At 46.1% G+C, this 20,581-nt stretch overlaps 1 protein-coding gene across 1 annotated transcript in view; it reads left to right on the top strand.

The window, feature by feature from the left end:
• Window positions 1–1,599: 1,599 nt before the first annotated feature.
• The window catches only part of LOC115331848 (deoxycytidylate deaminase-like), a 40,283-nt gene continuing 21,301 nt past the window's right edge, over window positions 1,600–20,581 (top strand). Inside the window, exons 1-4 of the mRNA XM_040209603.3 lie at window positions 1,600–1,731; window positions 1,795–1,939; window positions 7,791–7,926; window positions 10,617–10,830. Coding sequence (XP_040065537.2) covers window positions 1,688–1,731; window positions 1,795–1,939; window positions 7,791–7,926; window positions 10,617–10,830 — 539 coding nt within the window. The 5' untranslated portion in view covers window positions 1,600–1,687. The remainder of the gene's footprint in view (window positions 1,732–1,794; window positions 1,940–7,790; window positions 7,927–10,616; window positions 10,831–20,581) is intronic.

The following is a 20,581-nucleotide window of genomic DNA, read 5'->3' as shown; positions in this document are numbered from 1 at the left end:
ATGAACGGTTTTGTAAACCGCAAAACGATTTAATGAAAACTTTGTGAAATAATTTGATACAAGAGGGCTATATGCGCGTCCGTTTTCAGGCTTCTTTCATACGTATTTTATTTTGATCCACACGCCTGGCTTGTTCCTGTCACATCGTGTTTCTAGGGTTCCTCCTTTCTCGTTTCCACGCCGGGATCCAGCATCGGGGGTCGAAGTCGAGCCCCCATCCGGTCGAGTCGGGGAGGCTCTCCTTACGGGTCTTTGCCGCCAGCCTATTTGGTTACACTCCAGAGCTCAAAATCCTTGCGCCCTCGCACATTAATGTTGTCATGATCCTCTGTTATGCGTCTAGCCATCGTGGAGGGCGGCGTCGGCGTGATGCGCTTGCAATCGGAGGATCTGCCGCGGTGCAAGGCGAGTTGGTTGAAATCGACGTCAATCGCTGCAGGTTGTTCGTGAAACAGAAAAAAAAAAAAAAAAAAAAAAAGAGCTATCGTGCGGCAGCTTGGCAGCAATCCGGTGTGTTTTGCGGGGTAAAGCCGGAAATGGTGTAGGCTTGCTTGTTCACAGGCCAAGTTTCGAGGTAGGAAGGCCGTTCGTGTACCATACCGTCCCTGACGCTGTATGGAGCTGGTCGATGTTTTGCATCGTACGCTTCATGACATGAAGGTAAGCGAGGTTCGCGTTTGCAGCGTCGCAGTTCGCGCGGGCGTCGCCGACCTCGTTGACCTCGTCGGGAAGCGGGGAAAATTCCACTGGTCGACGTGGGACAAAGATGAACAGGAGTTCGAACGGTGATGTCTGGAGTCCGGCGTACGGCTGCTGGTTCACTTGATAGCTGGTTGCCTGGAGATAATCGCTTCAATGGTCGATGTCGCCGTTGACGTTCATTCGCGCAGACATGGAAGGATTTTTCCGTTGGCGCATTCGACAAGGCCGTTAGCTTCGGGAGCGTAAAGTACTGTTAGGGATGCTCTGAATATGCCTGTCGGCGAAGAACCGCGAAGCCGAACGAGAGGTTAGGACCCTGTCGTTGTCGGTGATGACGGCTTCCGGCGTACCGAATGAGAGTACGAGTTCTATAAATCGAAGGACGTGCTCGGTCGACTTGTTAGGCACGGGGCGTGCGACAAGCGCGTGGTGAGGTGGAACGCGGTGATAAAATACCTGTTGTCGTCGGTCCTCGTGCTGCGGAGGATCTTGCGCCGCGGCTGCCAGCCGGCGACATATTCTCTTACAAACGAGAGTAAACCAGACGCCGAAGTTCCTGATTCTTCTAACGGACGCAATCTTCACCAGCGAAGGCAATGCATGCCTCTCCAGAAAAAAAAAAAAAATAAAATAAAAAAGTGTGTTTCTATTTATGGTATTTGCATCTTGTTTTCCAAATTCAAACGACTACTTTCTCTCTCCCCCTCACTCTCTAATTTACTCCCCCCCTCCACTCCCTCCCCTCCCTCCCCTCTTACGCGCCACGCCGCCGCCAATCCGTTGATCCCCGCGCCGTCAACGCCGTCAACACGCCGCCAACAGGCGCTTGAGGCGCTTGAGGCACTCGAGGCGTGCGCAGCCAACACCACCTGTGTTGTTGGCGCAGCGTGTGTGGTGTGCGCGAGGCTGGCGTGTTGGTGGTTTTTGAGAGTTGTTCAAAACGGTTTATTCTTTTTTTGTACGAAAACAGTGTTTAAAACTCGAAATGTCGGTATCAAACGGTGACCTGGCAGCGAAGATAGAAGATCTGTAAGTAGCTATACGCTGCTCGCGGCAGAACCAACTCAGGTTGCCCGTGTTTATTCGGCCCAGGAGCAGTCTTGTGCCCAACAGACTCTGTGTCGCCGACAGTTGCCGAGAACGCCGCACGAAAAGGGACGATTATCTGCCGTGGCAGGACTACTTCATGTCTTCGGCCTACCTGGCCGCTATGAGGAGCAAGGACCCCAACACGCAGGTAGGTGGTCGCTCTCGCTATGTGATGCTGCCCTTCGAAGTCCGTTGCTGGGAAATTGCTGGGGCAACTTTCCCAGCAATTTCGGTGTTGCTGGCGAGTTGGTTCTTAGCTTTTCCTAGTGCGACACGAATTGCTCGAATCGCGTCGGGCTCGAAACAGACGAGCAACTCGGACAACTCAAAAGAAGACGTTTGAAGCGGCAGCAGCCAATCAGGGACGTGATATTTTCGCGTGCCACGGGCCCGTGCCGGTGATGATAACAACTAAAAACATTGCTCGGGTTTGAAATTGATCGTTATTTAGAATAAACTGTTTCAGAAAGGTGACAACTCCAGTTAAAATATCAATAACTCGCGTAACTGTGTGTCTATATAGACGCACCATTATGCAAGAAATATAATTTAATTATGATGATGGAAAATTGAAATTGCTTGGTAGTCTGGCAGCACTGAGAGCATCGTCATTTTAATTAGGGGTGTCGCGAACTTTTGTCGAACCAGATTTTTAGGTCGAACTTTCGGGGTTCGACTGGGTCGAGCCGGTTCGACGAACCTTCGAACTTTTCACCAGATTCGACCGGTCCCACTTTGTCAGGGGGGTAAAGGTGGGTGAGGAGGAGTGGCAAATCCCGTGCGCCGACATCCTGGGTCCCGAGTGAACGATCGCAAAAGAGAGCGACAGAACACGAGAGAAAGAAAGCAACGTTGCCATGGTAAACGCGAAGAGTGAAAACTCTCAGCAATATAAACAGTGATAATTTAACGTTGTAAACTAAATCCTGAGCTATTCTAACGCTTATAAAAAGCAATAAAGTCATTACGCTGCATTAACTTCCCTTCTGTCGAAATCTCGGAAATCTGGTGGTTGCGCAGTTTCGTATTCCTCAACCGCGCCCAGCCGCGCCCCACCTGCGAAGCCGGGTATGTGGTTTAGTTTAGCGTTAACGCGAGGCCGTACATCTGCGCGCTATGCAAAAAGAAACCTTCGAAAGGAACTCGAGTATCTTTCCACCGGTAAGTTCGTGGATTGTTGAAGTTCACGAAACTGCTCTGATGATGTAACCGTGTTTGGGACCCAGAGGGTCTGCCTGCATGGTCCGCCGCTTGCGGCAGCCAGAATGTAAGGGAAAAAGGCGGACCTTTTCCTCTAGATTTAGTATATGATCTCTATGCACTTTGTGGACACTGTGGCCAGACCTTGACCTTGGCATGTCTAGGTTTGGAGAACTTTTTTTGTATGCAATGGGTTATTTTATTTTATGAACAGTTGCAATTAAAAGAAATCAATTTTTGTCACTGAAGAAGTTAATAACTTAATTTTTTGTACTGAATTAACTGAAAGAACCAATCAGCGCTGCCCTTGATTCATCACCTTAGCCATCACCATCCAATCCGAAGCCAACTGGTCAGCCTGTCGCGCATGCGCACACGAGTCGAACCTCAATGCAAGGTTCGCCGAACTTTTCAGTAAAAGTTCGAAAAAGTCGAACCTGGTCGAACTCGAACCGCGGCCGGTTCGCGACACCCCTAATTTTAATGTTGGCAAGCACTGATGTCTATTTTAGTAGGCTGGACCACGGATCGGGAGCCCGTCGGTGTCGCCACCGGCGGCCATTGCTTGACACCAGGCAATACACGCAAGTCTATGGGGGAAACGCACAAAAGTAAGAATATTGCAGCATGTGCGCTGTGCTCGGAGGCGAGTATTTTATGGTGTGCTGCGATCCTTATGTCGAGTGTTTGGAGATCGAATCGGTATTAGTCAAACGTTCGAACGCCGATTAAAAAAAATCAAACGTACCGGAGCACCTACGGCTGAGCTGGTAAGCCTGCTCTCGTAGTGCAATAAACAAACAAAACTTGCCGTCAATGAGACCTTCCTCGGGGAAGCTCAGAAGTTGATGAATGACAAAGAAGTTCCATCTCGACAGCGGCTTTCCTGGAGTGAGCGAATTCCGCGTAGCAAAACCTTCAAGCTTGCCGTCTGCTAAACCTAACTCAACGAGACCACCACCGACTCCACGGTAACTCTAGGTAACTCTCGCCGCATTGAGCTGCACTACAGCGGAGTCACTCTCGACCACAAAATATTTATTTATAAGAACTGCGAGGGCTGCCAGTTTTAATATTTGTACGCAAGCTATTTGACCGGCTTATCGAAAAGCATCCAAAACGTTTCGGTGCGGACAACAACTTAGAAACGGGGGAAATGGCACTTTTTCTCGTTCTTCCCATAGAGTCCCATGCATTGGCTGGTGTCAATCAATGGCCGCCGGTGGCGACACTCGGCCCCAGCTGCCGAAGCCGCGGTCCGCGATCCAGACTACTACAATAGAGATCAGTGGTCGTCGTGAAGCACCGTGAATAAATCTGAGACATTTGTACGGGTAGTGCGCGATGGCGATTCAGCTGTGTTTTCCCCCTTCCGACCATGGAATGTGAACGAACAGCTTAAAGGGATACTACAACGAAATTTCGGCGCTCATTTTTTGGTCTATGTGTGTTCAAAAAAGCACCATCAAATCGAACATACCAATATCTTGTTAAAAAAGTCACGAAAAGGAATTTAAAAACGAATGAAAGGATTAGCAAAGAACACCTGGTGGATGTCGCTAACGCCTCGCTTGTAATGCCCGTCTAGGAACCTTGACAGCTAGTGACGGAAGTTGTCTCGTCTCCGGCCACGACGAGAGAAGGGGGGCAGGAGGAACTCCCCTCTTCCCGAGAATGCCTATTGTGTGTCGCAGAAGTCGCTATTGTCCCCCTACAAGATTATAGAAGATTATTAACCCGTCACTCAAAATTCGTACAAAAGCAGCCGCTTCGGTGGCTGGAACGACTAGGCCATCCTCTCGACGTCAGCCTCGCCGTAGCTTTGCTCGTCTTGAGACGACCTACGTCACGATTGCGTTGGATGTCACGTGGTCTCCGCTGGGCCTTCTCCGAGTGCTTGCCAGAGTGGGCCGTTTACAACGAAAAATACAGCCACCAGGCACAAAATACAAACGTGCGATTGTCATTTACGGATATTGTGGATCATATTCAACCTATTTTTTAACACAACGGGAATATTTCAAATTTCGTTGAAGTATCCCTTTGAACAACATACTGCAACTGTCGGACGAAACCGATGGAGCCCTGTGCACACTGCTGCGCCATCGCACACTGCCCATACGGTTGTCTCCAATGCCTCCCCGTGCTTCGGTAGTGACAATGCTTGCCAACATTAAAATGGTGACGCTTTCAGTGTTGTCAGATCACCAAACAATTCCGCATAAGGTCTATTGGTTGCTGCGTTTGAACACAGAATGTCCGCGTTGCTGCTGTTATGACGCCAAGTTGCTACAAGAAATTGCCCCGTCTAAGGCGGGATGTGCATTTGATTTCGCTAATACCGCAATACCTTTGCTCTAGTCACGGTGTAGGAAGGCTCTTTAGGTGTAGAGACTCCGCTCTCCGCCGCGACCAGATAATGACACCCCGCGCGCTCGGCTTCACGGAGCCACCCCCAGATGGCGCCGTAAGTTTCAGGCCATCCGGCAGCGCACCGGGCCACCTGTGCTAGCTGCCTGCTCGGCGTGCAGCTTGCTTTCCGGTGGCTACAGGTTCGCGTACGATGTGGTATGTAGGTGGGGCCATTCAACTATCATCTCTCTCAGCACACTGAAGTTTTCATGACCCAAAAAATGGCAGACGGACAAACAAGAGTAACTCCCTAATACGAGCCGACGCGGCGGTCTACGAGTGAAAAAGAAATATCCCTCTCCTGTAGATAATTTCTAGCCCAGCTTACATTCCGTCGTTGGTTTCCTCAGTAGCGCAATAGTAACGTCGGGAAGCGTTTGTAAAATGAATAAACTCTGATTGTAGCGCAGGTAAACGATAACTTGAGACAAAAATAAAGAATGATTAACACAAATCTTGTTAACGGATAATAAGGAACTGAATTGCTTTAAGCACCGTTCACATAACTTGTCTATATATATATATATATATAGACAAGTTATGTGAACGGTGCTATATATATATATATATATATATATATATATATATATATATATATATCGGGTTCGCAAATTACCGTTGATTCAACTGGACTGTAAAAAAAAATTTTTTTTTTCAACATGTGGGGCAGCTAATGCGATTATTCTTTTACATTTTAAGGCAGCCTTTGAGTCCCGCTAAATTGAACTGCTGGCCGAATTGGCACAAAGTTACACATTTTGCACACAGGCATTAATGAAAGCAGCATTCTTTGAAAGGTTCACGTTGTTAGTACACTTACATTTGCATGTAGCAGATTGCAGCAAAAGGTTATAGTAACCACACTCGTCAAGTAAAGCAAGCCGGTTTTATTAATGGCACTTCTGATATAAGTATAATAATAATATCATCACAAACTTCAAAAGAAATCGCTGTAAAAAAAAACTCTGTAAAAAACGCTGTTAAAACATTGTTTAATGTATGGCACACTCCATAGCTGCTTTTGGAGTACTTTTCCACATTACGAGTCGCATTCTGATGCGATCCGAACCCTTTTGCACGTTCGACCCAAACCGGAGAAGCGACTGCCTTCCACAACGCCAGACAGAATCCGACCCTGAACAGATGGCCAGTCTCTTGTGTCTGCGTCTAATGCAATCCTGATCGTCTCTTTTACTAACATTTTCATGTCGTTGTTTTCCCTCTAAAATGTTTACGTTTCCCCAGGCTGGAGAGCAGTCGGCGCATTCATTCAAATATTTGGCTACTTCCGAATTCGGATCCTTGGTTTTTACATTTCTTTTATGCTCGGTTCACCATTGAAAAAAAAAAAATGTTGGAAACAATTAGAGGCGGCGTAAGCAATGGGTGACTTAGCCCACGTTCCGCTGGAGGGCCGGCGACCGGACGGCCTGAAGCTTTTGGCGCCCTCTAGGGGCAGGCGGAGAAAACATAGGTTCGCCGTTCCGACGGGGCGAGGAGAGGAGTCTTCACACCTAAAGAGCCTTCCTACACCGTAGCTCTAGTGAAGCCCAGTTCCCAGGTCATCTCATAGATGGCGCCGGCATGCCAGTGCATTCTCTTGCCATAAGAGGTCACAAGAACTCGGTCCTAAGCAAACGCGAGTTTGTACATGCCTCAAGGCACAAGAAATTTGAAGGCTTAATCGCAGTTTGAGCAAGCTTGATCCGTGATCCAAGCGTGCTTTACCAATCTCCGTAAAGCGTGCCTTCCGTATTGGTGCCATCCCCAGTGTTTTTTAACGCAAGAACAATTTTTTTAGCCGAATTACGCACACCACGCAACAATGTAAGTTCAAGCACAACCTTGGTGCTTTTTTAGCTTTTTTTTTCTTTTCAAAAGCTTATTGGCATATCAAAAGTTATCACTTGGGTTAGTACGTCGACTGAGTACTTTCCACCACTGGAGTAGTTCTGATAATAATCTTAAACGCCCAGAGAAAAAAAAAAAAACAACATAAAACCGGCAATGGTTTGTGGCAGAACTTTATCCGGGCGAGCATGAATGGAATCTGGGTCCTGTATAAAACTTTAGTAATTCAAGCCAAGATCCTCGGTTTTATCCAAGGAAAAGCTAAAAAAAACTCAAGAAAGGTCACTGTATAAAGAAGAGACCATACTACAAAAGCGGAAAAACTAACGCGCTAAAACTTGTCTTGAACACTATAGGTACAAATTTCTTCTCACAAAGCCGGTCAAATTACTCCGAAAGCATCTCTTGCGGCTATTTGAACCACCAGGAGAGATAACCCGCGTTGGCCGGCAAACCGGCCCAGGTGGACTGCATGCGTGAATAGCCAGCAAACCGGCCCCGAGTGGGCGGCCCGACTAACCGGCAAACTGGTCCAGGTGGGCTGCGTGATTGTCAACCGGGAGAACAGGATCGTGGGGACCGGCTACAACGGCATGCCCAACGGCATCAGCGACGACGAAATGCCCTGGGGAAAGACGAGCAACTCACCTGTCGACACGAAGTATCCCTTTGGTGAGTGCGGATAATGCGGGCAGGCCCTTGCCTCAAAGTGGGACGCTGCCGACTAGAATGAATGATGCCAGTATGGAAGCAGTTTACACTAGGGAGCCTTCACATGAAGGCACCCTAGTTTACACAGCTGCACGCCAGTTGAAAAGTCGTCGGGTTCTGAGAAACCCCTGTGGGTCGACCCACGTGCGGTTGCACCGGAGTCGTTGTCACACGCGGTGCGGGAAGGGGTGGGCGGTGAAGGGCTGCGCGTAATTCGAGGAAGTGCTAATTGCATCCGGCTGTTTTGTGAACGTGTTGTGTGGTACACGCTGGAGGCGTGGAGGCATGTGTGTGGACTAATAAGAAACATTATTTCATGTTTGGAGGCACGTGTGTACAGGCTGTTTTGCGATTATGTTGTGGAGAACGTGCGGAAGGCACGCGAAGTCGGTATCCGAGCGTAAGCAAAGATGAAACATTGTTCTATTTGTGCTGGCACACATGTGTGCAAGCTGCTTTTTGATTAAGTTACGTCGAATACGCTGCAGACTTGCAAAAACCGTGTGCGAGCAACAGCAGATGGAGGCAGATACAGGGTGTTTGTGTAAATGCTAAAAAAATAGAAACTTCCATTGGAAATTTCTTTTTTTTTTTAGCCCCTTGGTTGTGTTTGCAGTTTGATGGGCCATTAAATAAAGAGATGAAATTGGTTCCTTAGATAGCTATTTACCATACTATCTCGAGAGATAGACCACCTGAATTTCATAGCAAATTGAGTGAAAATAAGGGGCAAGCTAACTTTCGGTATGCCATAAAAAAAGTTTTAAATTTTGTGACCCTTTGAAAGTTGTGATTGCAGGGAAGGGTGCGATGAAGCAAAGACAACTCTCCTTTGCAGTCAGCAATGTTCGCTCATCTCCCGCTGTGGTTTAAGTAACACAGTTCTTTTTCGGGTCACTATTGGCCAGGGCCCTGCAATTACTAGAAGTGGGCTATCTTTCGGTGTTTCAGAAAAAATAGCAAATCGCGCCAAAAGTAGGGGTGGGCTATCTTTCGGGTGTGGGGCGTCTCGGGACATTACGGTAACTGAAAAGATTCAATAAACTTTTCGAATTGTTCAGTTTCTGAGAAATAACGCGGTTGCAGAATTGCTGCTCAGCCTCATTATAATCCAACTGTGAGGACATCAATGCCTGTGACGCCGGTTATTATAATTTCTTTCTTTAGGCACAAGTAGGCCTCGTTAAATGCCTTTAATTGTAATTGAAAGAAAAAAAAGAAGAAGAAAATACGGAAGCTAGGCTGACGTCAATGTGGGCTTGCGTATGCCAGCTCTGCTTTTATATACACACTGGGATGTCAGGAGCATTCTTGATAAGTATGCACGATAAGCGTCGATCTTGCTCTGGAACGTTCCGGAGAGGCAAAGAAAGGTAAAATTAGAAAGACCGGTTTCCTATACACAAAATGTATCTTTAAAAAAAAGCTGCGCAATGTTGATAGCTCGGTTTCTGCTCAAATGTAGTGCTAGCAGTCCAGGTTAAATGCCAAAGTTTCGAATGCGTCGACCATTTTGTTATTGAAAAGTTCTGAAAATCGGCGATGAATTTTGAAATGGGAAAAGCGGCAAACTTTGAAACTTTGACATTATGTCCTGACCGCTAGCTCTAGGTTTGGGGGGAAACCAAACGTTTAAACATGTGCAGCTTCTTTTTTTTTTTTTTTTTTATTGGTGAAAAAAATTTTTTTTTATCATCGACACATGGCACCTACGTCAGGTGGTGCCGGCAAGGCAACACGTGTGACCATACATCAACACCTGTTGTATTGCCGAAACGTTTATTGCGTTACAAAGCGGCGACAGCTTTACGTCGCAGCAAGTGTTCCCAGCCTTTGTATAAGGGTGCCAGATTACCCACATTTCTGACAAAGCCTGCCGCGTTCCTGCATATTTTTTTTTTCCGCACGGAAATGTTTTTTTAACGAGATTTGTCTAACCCGCAGAGGTGGGAACTGATAGAAAAACACAGAACTTCCATTCAAAAGTGTAGCAGTTTAAAGTGTCTTGAATTGGGTCAAATCGGTATCCACGGCCTACCATGTTTCGTTGCTGTGCACCTTTACTAAAATTCCCCTTCCCACCCCCCCCCCCCCCTAAAAAAAATTGTTTAAAGTATTTGGATGGGGCACGTACGTTACGAAATGAATGTTAATAAAAAAACAGGAAAAAAAAGTATTTCAGTGCATTTCTGAAATTTTTTTTTTCATTTTGGGGTCAACGTCTCGAAATAGACTCACGTTTGCAAGTCTCCTGATGTAAACCTTGTCCTTGGTAATTTCCTTTTTTTTTTTTAATTTGTTTTGTGACGCATGTCACATAAGTGCTCAACCCGTAGGAGCCACACACTTTAAAAAAATTCAACGTTATCACTTTTATGTTTATTGATTACATAAGTCAGTCTTTTTTTCTTTTTTGACTGTAACATTTTATCTGGTTTGTTACAGGGAGAGCTGTCGTCAGAACGTGCGAAATAAGGCTCATCCCCAAAGCTTTGCGTGGGAATAGTGACGCACGCCTGTCGTATAGTTGCACCATCGTTCCAAAACTTGTCGCTCCTCCCGTCTTTTTTTATTTTTTTGTGTGTTCTGTACTTTGTCCCATTTCCTTATTCTTTCGCGTGTGAATTAAATTTCTCCCTTTCTTTTTGCAGTGTGTCACGCCGAAATGAACGCCCTGTTCAACCGCAACTGCTTTGACGTGCATGGCTGCACGCTGTACTCGACGCACTTCCCGTGCAACGAGTGTGCCAAGATGGTGGTGCAGTCGGGCATCGGCCAAGTTGTCTACCTGCAAGATAAGCACCCCAAAGACGCCCCTTACGTTGCATCTAGGCTCCTCCTCACCAAGGCAAAAATCCCCTTCCGGTGCGTCTATTGTGAGCGAAAGATTTAAGGGGGTGCTACACCACATTCATGGTCATAACCTAAGGGCTCTAAGCATCCTAAAATACCAAACATTACATTCACATGTGGCCGATTTTTCTATAAAAACCGGCGTCAAATATCAATGCAGAGAGCAAGTCGTCTGCTTCTTGTGTGGCAGCTGCGGTGACATCAAAATGATGTAGAGATCCGATTGGCTTTAATTGAAAAGGATAGTGGGTAGACCTCAATGCTAGGTTCCTTAAAGGGCCCATGAAACGAATTTCGGTTTGGGATAAGTCATTTTAGATTGGGATTTTACTAATAGCACATCGTTCAGTCGCTTCTGGTCAAGAGATCCAACGAGTCAAAAGATCCAACGAGTCAAAAGGTCCAATAATGGATCTTTTGACTCGTTGGATCTTTTGACTCGCCAGACACGAGTCAAGAGATCCAATGTGGGTCAAGAGGTCCAACGAGTCAAGAGATCCAACGAGTCAAAAGATCCACGGCGAGTCAAGAGGTCCAACGAGTCAAAAGGTCCAACGAGTCAGAAGATCCAATAATTAATCTTTTTACGCGTTGGATCTCTTGACTCGGCAGACACGAGTCAAGAGATCCATTGTGGGTCAAAAGTCCAATTACTCGAGAGCTGCTGCTTCATATTGCAAAGAGTTCACGGAAAGCCCCTCACCACTCCTCTCTTTCCCTAGTCGCGGGGAGGCGTTGTACAATAAAGATCAGTAAGCGACTTGACCTTAGTTGTTGTATAAAAAAAAAAGTGAAACAGATTTAAATTTGATGCGCCGCTCAACTACGCACCGTTTTCCGATTAACGGCCCGAAAACCGGCCCGAGAGGGCACCGGGAGACATCCAGTGTGGTGTCTCTGACAACGGGAAGTGGGGAGAGAGTGCTTTTCTTCAGCTCGGGTAGATGGCGCCTATCAGGCTTTTGACGCGTCTGTTCACGTTTTCACGACAACATTTTTTTTTTAATTAACCTCCAATCAAGCATACATTTACTGAGCTTGCCAACTCAATACACTTTCAACCAGTTCACGTCACGCGCGTAGTTTTCTTGGCTGACACAAGAGGCTGCAGGACGGAAAATAGTCCCCTTCCTCTTCACAATTTCTCCGGACATTGGCAAAACTTTAAAAACTCAAAATGTGTTGTTGTTTTTTTATTATTAAACGAAGGTAAAGCGAAGGTGACAGGCACCAGAATCTTTAACACTAAATTATTTCATGGCCTCTTTAAAGGGGTCATGAAAAGTTATCGGATCGTAACGTTCATGACCTTGCCGGTTCGTACTGGTCCCAGCTTGGCACAAGTATACTCGCACAGACCGCCACTGATTCAGAAACTTCTTTGTCGCGGTGAAATTGTGAAAGTGCGAAGATAAAAGGGCGCTACTGCTTTCAGTCTTGCCTTTTCAAAGCTGGATGACGTGATTGTGGAATCGAAACCACGGGACTGACGACAGTCGATTTTATTTAGCAGAAGTAGGAAAATCGTTTCAAGGCTCCTTTAGGATGCGCCTTAAATGGCCACTTCGAAGAGAGGAACTCCCGATAATTCACCGGTTCTTTCCGTGCAGGTAAGATATCGAACTTGGCCAATTGGAAGGCAGTATGACAAAAAATAATTCAAAATAATAATTTAAAATACATATATTGTTTAAAGGCGGGTTGATATTATGATCAACTTTTCCTTTCTAATAAACTTTCAAGTTTGATATAAGGTATATCAAAATTTAAATTAGGATTTGATACGCGGTTCCAGTAATGGATCATGGGATGCAAGGTTCCATATATCTCGCGGAAATGTGGAAGGTACGAAGTTGTTTTTTTCTCGGCTTTGTTACGTGCGAACAAAATAATTCCGTTTGCACGGACAAAATTTACTAGGTGCCGTAAAAAAATATATACATATATATATACGTATTATCGCAATACATCAAAAGACAAATAAAAGGGGTACTAGGGTCCTTCTCCTACTATAAAAGTCTAAAATGCCTCGAACACAAAGGTGTGGCAAGGCGTCGCGCGGAGCGAGATGTCCCGTGACGCTCTCGGCCTAGGCTGCGGTCAATCCTTCGTTTGCTCGAAGCTGGTTCACTCTAATACCCCTGTTACACGGACACACTTAACCGCGGTTAACTCAGCTTAACTGCTGTTCCGCGGCACCGCAGATACCGCACTATACTCTCTGACAGCTATTTCAGAACAAGTGAAGAGCGCGCGCGCACTGCTTCGATAGATGCTCAAGAGGCTCAAGCGCAAGTTCGCCCCTTTGACTGCATAGCCGCAGAATGTTGTCCGCAAGTATTGTGCGCTATCTGTGGTTAGCGTAACTGCAGTTAAGTGGGCCCGGGGTATAACAGCGGTTGGAAGTTAAGGCTGCGGTACCACGGCGGCCATCTTGAACAAAACATTAGTTGAACCACCAGGGCGGCGTTGGCTGTCCGTATGAGCAAATGCTGCAAAACCTGCGCGCCAATTTCGAAACCCTTTTTCCCGTCGCTTGCGACCTTGAGTTTCCTTCTCCACTCTTACGCCCCTCCTTTCACGTGTTCACCCTCTGGCGCGTCGCGCCCACGTTCATTGTTGGGAGGACAATGTACCGGATAATCCCCAACTTGAGGCCCCCTGCCAAAATTGTCCGGCTGCCAAGTGATTTGAGCGAGATGGGGTTTTGAAGCGGTATGGAAAAGTGGGACCGTCAATTTTGAACTATGCCTTTTCGATACTGCATTAGTTGTGTACGGGGCTGGCCAATGCACGGGCGCGAGGACGTAACTGTATACAATGTTTGGGTTGCAGGAGCACTCGCGCGTAGAAATGGTAGGACGCGCTTTCTGAAATCACACGCCTACATTCCGCAGCGTTGCAATCCTACGAGTAAAACAGAGTACATCTTCGGACAGTGCGTGAGTTGATGCCGGCCGTACGAAAGACACACCTCGCGCTTCCTGTCACTACTGCCTCTGCTTGCACGCGCTGCCGATTGGCGGTCCTTTCTTTATTTTGTTTCGTCGCTCTTTTGAAAATACTGAAACTAATATTTTCTCAGACCCTGCTCATCGTACCTCTGCACTACAGTTGTGTAAACACGTTGTGATGTAATTTGAGATATGGGACGGAGTGTCTACATTCTTATTTCGTGTGTAATGCCGGCATAATATTCCTTTGCTGCCAGAGGGTCAAAATAATGGTAGGGTCGGCAGCAAAAACTATTTCAATGACCGAATTATGATCAAACACCAGTAAGAACATAAAAAAGAAATCACATGGGGACAATAAAAATATTGCTACAAGAGGATGGTGCGTGGGGCACAAAAAATATTCGGAGTGACGTTGAGGGCACGCGACAAGCCAGATCTTTCCTGATGGCAGCCGTAAAAGTTGATCTGGTGCCTCGTTTTGATCGGCTTTGCACGGAAACTCGTAAACTACCAACTATCTTGTCAGTGGTGAACATAGTGAGCATGAACTGGATGATTTTTTTGGTGTTGTTTTTGTTTCTGTAGTGAGAGTATGGAAATATGAGACGTCCGCTGACGCTTGCGTCGGCTAGCGGAACCTCAATCGCCGATCGCGGCCGATGTCATGGGCGTATACAAATACATCAAGTCGTCTGGGCGGGAGCAGTTGAAGCGCCGCACTTTTTTGGCCGGTCAGTAGAGACTCCGCGAATTCTGACTCGAGGCTACTCTGTGCGGAGGGAGCCGCTACTGAGCGCGACCAATCGGAAACCAAGGATGGCTGAAATTTCCTAATTGCCATGAGATTTGCAAATTCGTTCTTCCCGCCGTAGTAAATTCGTCCGAATCGCTATTCGATTTCCTAATCGATTATTTGGATGAAAAGATATATTTCAAAATTCGTACGTGGCTCACCAAATGGCAATAAAATTGGTATAGGATTTCAAACCTATATAGTGTCGCCCTAATTTACAAACTTGTTTCACTTGAAATTAGAGTACACGCGCAAGCGAGCTGGTGGAAGCCTATACTAAAAAGGCCAGAAACAAGAGAAACAAAAAATAAATAAATAAGAGCGGGATAAGCGCAACAGTCTCAAATCACAGCTGAAAATGGTTACTTGGTAAGTGTAAATGTCCAGACATTGTATTAGTAAAATGTATATATATATATATATATATATCTATATATATATATATATCTATATATATATATATATATATATATATATATATGTATATAAAGTCACAAATGCGTACTGTCGGAGTTATTAATTCGAAGTTCATTCCGACGTTTCGAGCGGGGACCGTTCTTCATTAGGTGATGAAGAGTCGTCCCCGCTCGAAACGTCGTAGTAAAGTTCGAATTAGTAACTCTGACAGTACGCATTTTTGCCTTTGTATATATATATATATATATATATATATATATATATATATATAGAGAGAGAGAGAGAGAGAGAGAGAGAGAGAGATAGATAGATAGATATTTTTCACTATTTGCTGACGGCCGAAACTAACTATGCAACACAACAAGTAAAACCACAGAGCTGCCCCGCCTCATATCACCCTCAGTTGGAGCTCGACTGACACATTGCGCCGATCAAGCATCACCAACAGCTCAACACCTAAACGCCACGGCGTTCACTATCTTTGTTTGGGTGATTCCACCCACTAATGTAACAACTCATACAATGCGCCGTGATAAAGTGCTTTTTGTCTTTGTGTATGTGTTTTTGTGACATCTAACCTCTGTTTGCGCTCTGACTAAGAATGAAACCATGTATACTAAAACGGGATACGGTCCATTCGTCACATGCGCACTCGTCACAGGACGATTGGTCACAGGACGATTCGTCACACAGGAACATTCGTCATAGGATGACTCGTCACGCGGCCAACCGGTCCTACAATAGTTCGTCCCCCCAAAATGTGTCGTTCAATTTGGTTCCAGCGGACGAAGTGGCTCACCTCATATTTTAGTATGTCTGTGGCTTCTGAAAGGCAAAGAATTTGTAACAAACGTTTTATCTTCTGGTTCGGTCCCGAACATTGAATGTTGGTTTGGCCTGACAAAGTGGGTCACCTCTTATCTTAGCATATGTCTTTCACTTCTCAAGGTCAAAGAATTTGTAGCAGACGTTTAGCTTCTGGGTCCGTCCCGAACGGTGAATGCGGAGGTCATATAAGAGCGACTATTTTTGAACTCGGACTACATTCAAAAGGATGGAGGTGATCGCAAAAGAGAGAGGTGGAGCCATGCAGGTGCACGAGGGGTGCTCGTACATATGCAGCAGAAAGAATTCCGATACTTACTGGTTTTCTCGAAGAGGTGTATGCAAGGCAAAGTAAAAACTGATTTGGCTGCCAGTCGGATTATTGCTCGTGCCAGCAACTTAGATCAGCCTGCTGAAAAGTCGCAATATTATGAAAGGAAAAGCGGATGAGTATTGTAAGATTAGTTTTTCTAACCACTAGTTTATGTCACATTGGGAAGTCGTGAAACTCCTCATCGGAGAATGTGGGCAGTTGTTCAAATTTACAATTTTCTATCGTCCCCTGCCCGATCGATGTGACCAGTTGCCCGCATTACGAGTCATCCTGTGACGAATGTTCCTATGTGACGAATCGTCCTATGACAAATCGTCCTGCGACGAGTGCGCATGTGACGAATCGTCCTCATCCCTACTAAAACATCGGTAGTGGTCTCTATTTTTAGCGACGCTCGCACACGTCTTGCCTTTGACGCAGTGGCATTCTCATCTCCCATACACGGACATTTGGACAAAATAGGTTGGTCGGCCTTCACTCATTAGCTGCGGAACGTTTTGACCGTGACGTATGTATAATTCAAAGAAGCACCGACAGGCGGGTGCCCCTTTGAAAACAAATCATGTTCGCGTAGAGATATTTAGCGGCTATAGTATAGCCCGTGGGTATTTATTTCTAGGCCAACTCGTCGGCGTCAGTCGGTACAGGCGCTGGAGGCGTGATGAAAATGCTGGCAGATGTCGGCTTGACGAGCCCCACACTCTCCCCTTACAGCAGATGGCAAATAAACCAACAACAATATTTGTCGACGGGCAATTGATTGAAGAGGCCAATCGGTAGTAGGATGACTCGACAAAGGGTAATTCATCAAAAATTCTAACTCGTTGACAATTGTTTGTGAGGCCATTCAGTTTCCACATTGCACTCATCTTCTGTATTAGAACACATACACATGTTAGACATTTTAATATAAGCAAGTTTCGGGCACCGGATATTTTTTTGAAAAGCTGTTTCACCGAATTTCGCATCTCCCGGTTCGTCGAATTTTGATATGAAATCATAATATAACTATTATACTTGTCACTTCTTCAATTAGAAATGGTTACAGATAATTATAAAATAAAAGTAGGCTTTCGCAAAAATTATGTCGATTATAGGCTATGCCAACGTAGCCGAACAGTAAAAAAAAATGTTATGAGGGTGTTTTTGTTAGGGTTCAAAAAAGACAAAGGCGATTCTTCAAATGAGCACTGGTCACACAGGCCGACTGGTAACATAATTAAAATAAAAGCACCGACTTCACAGAACAGGAAAAAACAATTTCACTAGACGTTTCGCCTCCATGAATAAACGCCTCCATGAATAAACGCCTCCATGAATCATGAATAACCAACTCGCCCAAGCTGAAGTTCTGACCAGTTTCGCCTCCCTTGCGGGAGGCATCTTCAGTAGTCACACAACAATGCCTGTGTAAGCTTCGTGGAGAGGGTCGCGTTTTTTGTTACACACGGATGTGTGTGTCCCTGCGAACAAACCACGATTCTAGGATTTTCGGGACCCCCATCTGTCCTCCCTCGCCAAGGTCGTCGCGGCCGGGAAGTCAAAATAATGCCCTATTTCTACACATAGTACACCAGTTCAGACTTCAGTCGGGTCGCGTGGGATGCGCACGTGACGTCACGCTTGTGTTTACAAAGCAAATGAAAAGTTCAACCTCAAGTCAACGCTATTTATCAAATATGTCCGTACTTCGTGGAGAGGGCCGCGGTTTTTCTTACACACGGATGTGTCTCTGAGAACAAACACGATTTTAGGAGATTTTCGGGACCCCCATCTTTGCCATAGGGTGACTCGTTTATCGGACTGTTCGTCGCAGCGAGAGTACAGGGAAGGATAATAATTCATACCCTATATCGTGCAGAAGAGAAGAATATAAAAAAAAAGAAAACGAAGCGAAAATTTCGATTTCCTTTCTTGTGGACAGGGCATTGTAGGTGAACGTGGCTTCCTTGTTTGATTCGCCAAAGTAGCAACAAAGCGACATTTTACGATCGAGCGAGCACCGTCGGAAACACTGCCCAAAATAATTTTATAGGGAGTTTCACGGCTTTCCACTGCGACATAAGCACGTGGATAGAAAAACAAATATTGACAACAATAATTGTCGAATATTTTTGGCACGCTCACACCTGGTTTTTCTTCATAATTTGATGACTCATATGTTGATTTTGTTTGCGGAACCGTACTTCTGACCGGCAATTTTATTGCGTACGCGAAGCTTTTGCGTGCGATCCACTACAGTTAATTATTTTGAGGTGTCCAAGTTGAAGCGGTGCGTGTTATTTTTCGATCTCTGTCCGAATGATACAAAGTTTCACGTTTTCACCCTGTGAGTGAAGCGAGTTGGTCAGTGCTAGCATCGAAGGCTAACTTCGAACTCTAATTTGGAAATAATGTCTCTGTTGCCGCATCGCAGACAAAGATATATATGCTCTTATCACTGTAGCAAAATAACGTGGCAGGATTTGTGCTCTTGTTATGATCGTGTACCATTGTAGTCGACGTCATCCCAGCACGGCGTAATTCGGTTCAGCCCTGCAAACCACACTTGAGAAAAAAATGAAAGTTTGCACCTTGTTTGTTCAATTTTTTTGTTATACTGCAGAAACACATTGCGCCCCGTGTTTTTGAAGGCACGGTAGACGGTGGTGACGGTGAGGTGACCGACCCCCATGTCAGCCGGCGTCTCGCTCGACCTCCTCGGAGGACAGGTCGTTTTTACTGGTGACTGGTGCATACGTGGAGCAACTCCGCGCGCATTGCGTTCTTCATCTCAGAGAACGCAATACATGACTCAGCTCTATCTCGTCATCGCTCCAAAATGACAAGTGGAATTCGCAACTGTAGTCGGTGACAGGTCAAGAACGAAGTGGGAGCTCCTCCCACCCTGTTCCACTTCAGCGGAGCGAACGGGGGAGAGGAGGTCGCCCCCTCTCCAGCGTTCGCAAATGGCAAATATTAGTTTATTAGGCCACTAACTGTCAATTTACGCTCGTTCCTTTACGTCCGCCGCAGCCGATAATGTTATCCCCGGGAATACCAAAAGTATAATTTCTTTCAGCAAAAAAAAAAAACAAAACAAAACAAAACAGAATAATAAAACGCCCGGTATATCACAGCTTTGACAACGCTTCACGTGTGTGAGGTTCGATGACCGACAGAGAACCACCGCTGGCCGTGCTCCCGAAGCGGGGAAGTGCAATCTATGGAGACCGATCATATTATCAGAAAGGTGCAGACTAGGGAGCCTTCATGTGCGCGAAGCGCACATGGAGGCACTCTAATGCGGACAATCCAGGAAAAGTATTCTTGCAACTATGAGGTTCCAGTTGTACTTACACATGCATTATCGTCAAATTTGACGGAGTTCCTTCCAACACTAAAGAGTTGTCAAGAGTGAAGATTATAAAGGAGAATATCAGCAGGAATCTATTGTCTGTTTACTGAAAACAAAACAAGCATCAGAAAAACGCATTTGGGCGGCCGGGGAGGCCAGAAGCACGGACTGCGCGCACCCAGCGTGGAACCAGCGAATGAGAGGGCACTCCTAGCAATCTGTTTTCAGAGCCACGGTATGCCGGCTGCCGGCCAAATGTCCACTTTAATTCTATTATGGCTTTCGAAACGTAAATACACGCTCGGGAATTTTCAAAAATATCACGCGAGCGCCGACCGGCCTGTAGATCAGCGCATCGTCACGGCGCGAAGTAGCGATATCAATGACAGTACGCGCGTGCGCAGAAGAAACGCGCCGAAGTCGGCGTCGGCTGCTAAGCTGTTTCCCCAATCACGACCCACCCCTGGCGCGACGCCCACCGCTTGCTCCACCCCATAAGCAGGGGACCTAGTAATCAAAGCGACACACACGGTACGCAAACACGAACAGCAGCCAGTAGGAAGGACACCGACACGAGCTTAGTCAGCGAACGAAAAGACAGACACAAACTTCACTCTAGGCAAACAGAGCAGGGGTAGTTACAAGGATGAGATGCGTGCGCAGACGGAGGTAAGCAGTGCACAATAAATACGCGAAAACTCGCAGCAACCGAAGAACTGCGCAGCAAACACGTACGTGCACACGCACCAGAAGCACGTGCGTCACGCTGCGTATCTACGCAGAACTGGCGATTTTGGCATTTCGGTAATTTGAAACTTCGATATCGATTCCGTGAACAATTTATTCAGCAAACTGAACCGGTGGAGCCTCGCATAAAAAAAAATCGTTTAACAATATGAAAGCGACTGAAATTCTTCCTAAAAGCTATATTAGCAGAAAGTACCGTGTTATAAAGGACCTCACGAGTTTCGACCAAGTTTTCCAGCACGTTATTTTGCAAGAAACGGAAGAAGCCAAGTGTACAACCAGTTTCCGAAGCTGGCAACCACAGCTGGAATCAGCGCCATCCTCGGCAGTTTCCTGAACCTCGCGTAGTCACA

Source organism: Ixodes scapularis, unplaced genomic scaffold (genome assembly GCF_016920785.2).
Source record: "Ixodes scapularis isolate PalLabHiFi unplaced genomic scaffold, ASM1692078v2 PGA_scaffold6__148_contigs__length_123643588, whole genome shotgun sequence".
NCBI classification, from domain to species: domain Eukaryota; kingdom Metazoa; phylum Arthropoda; class Arachnida; order Ixodida; family Ixodidae; genus Ixodes; species Ixodes scapularis.
Note: the sequence above shows the minus strand (reverse complement) of the source record. Positions and strands in the feature narration are given on the sequence as shown.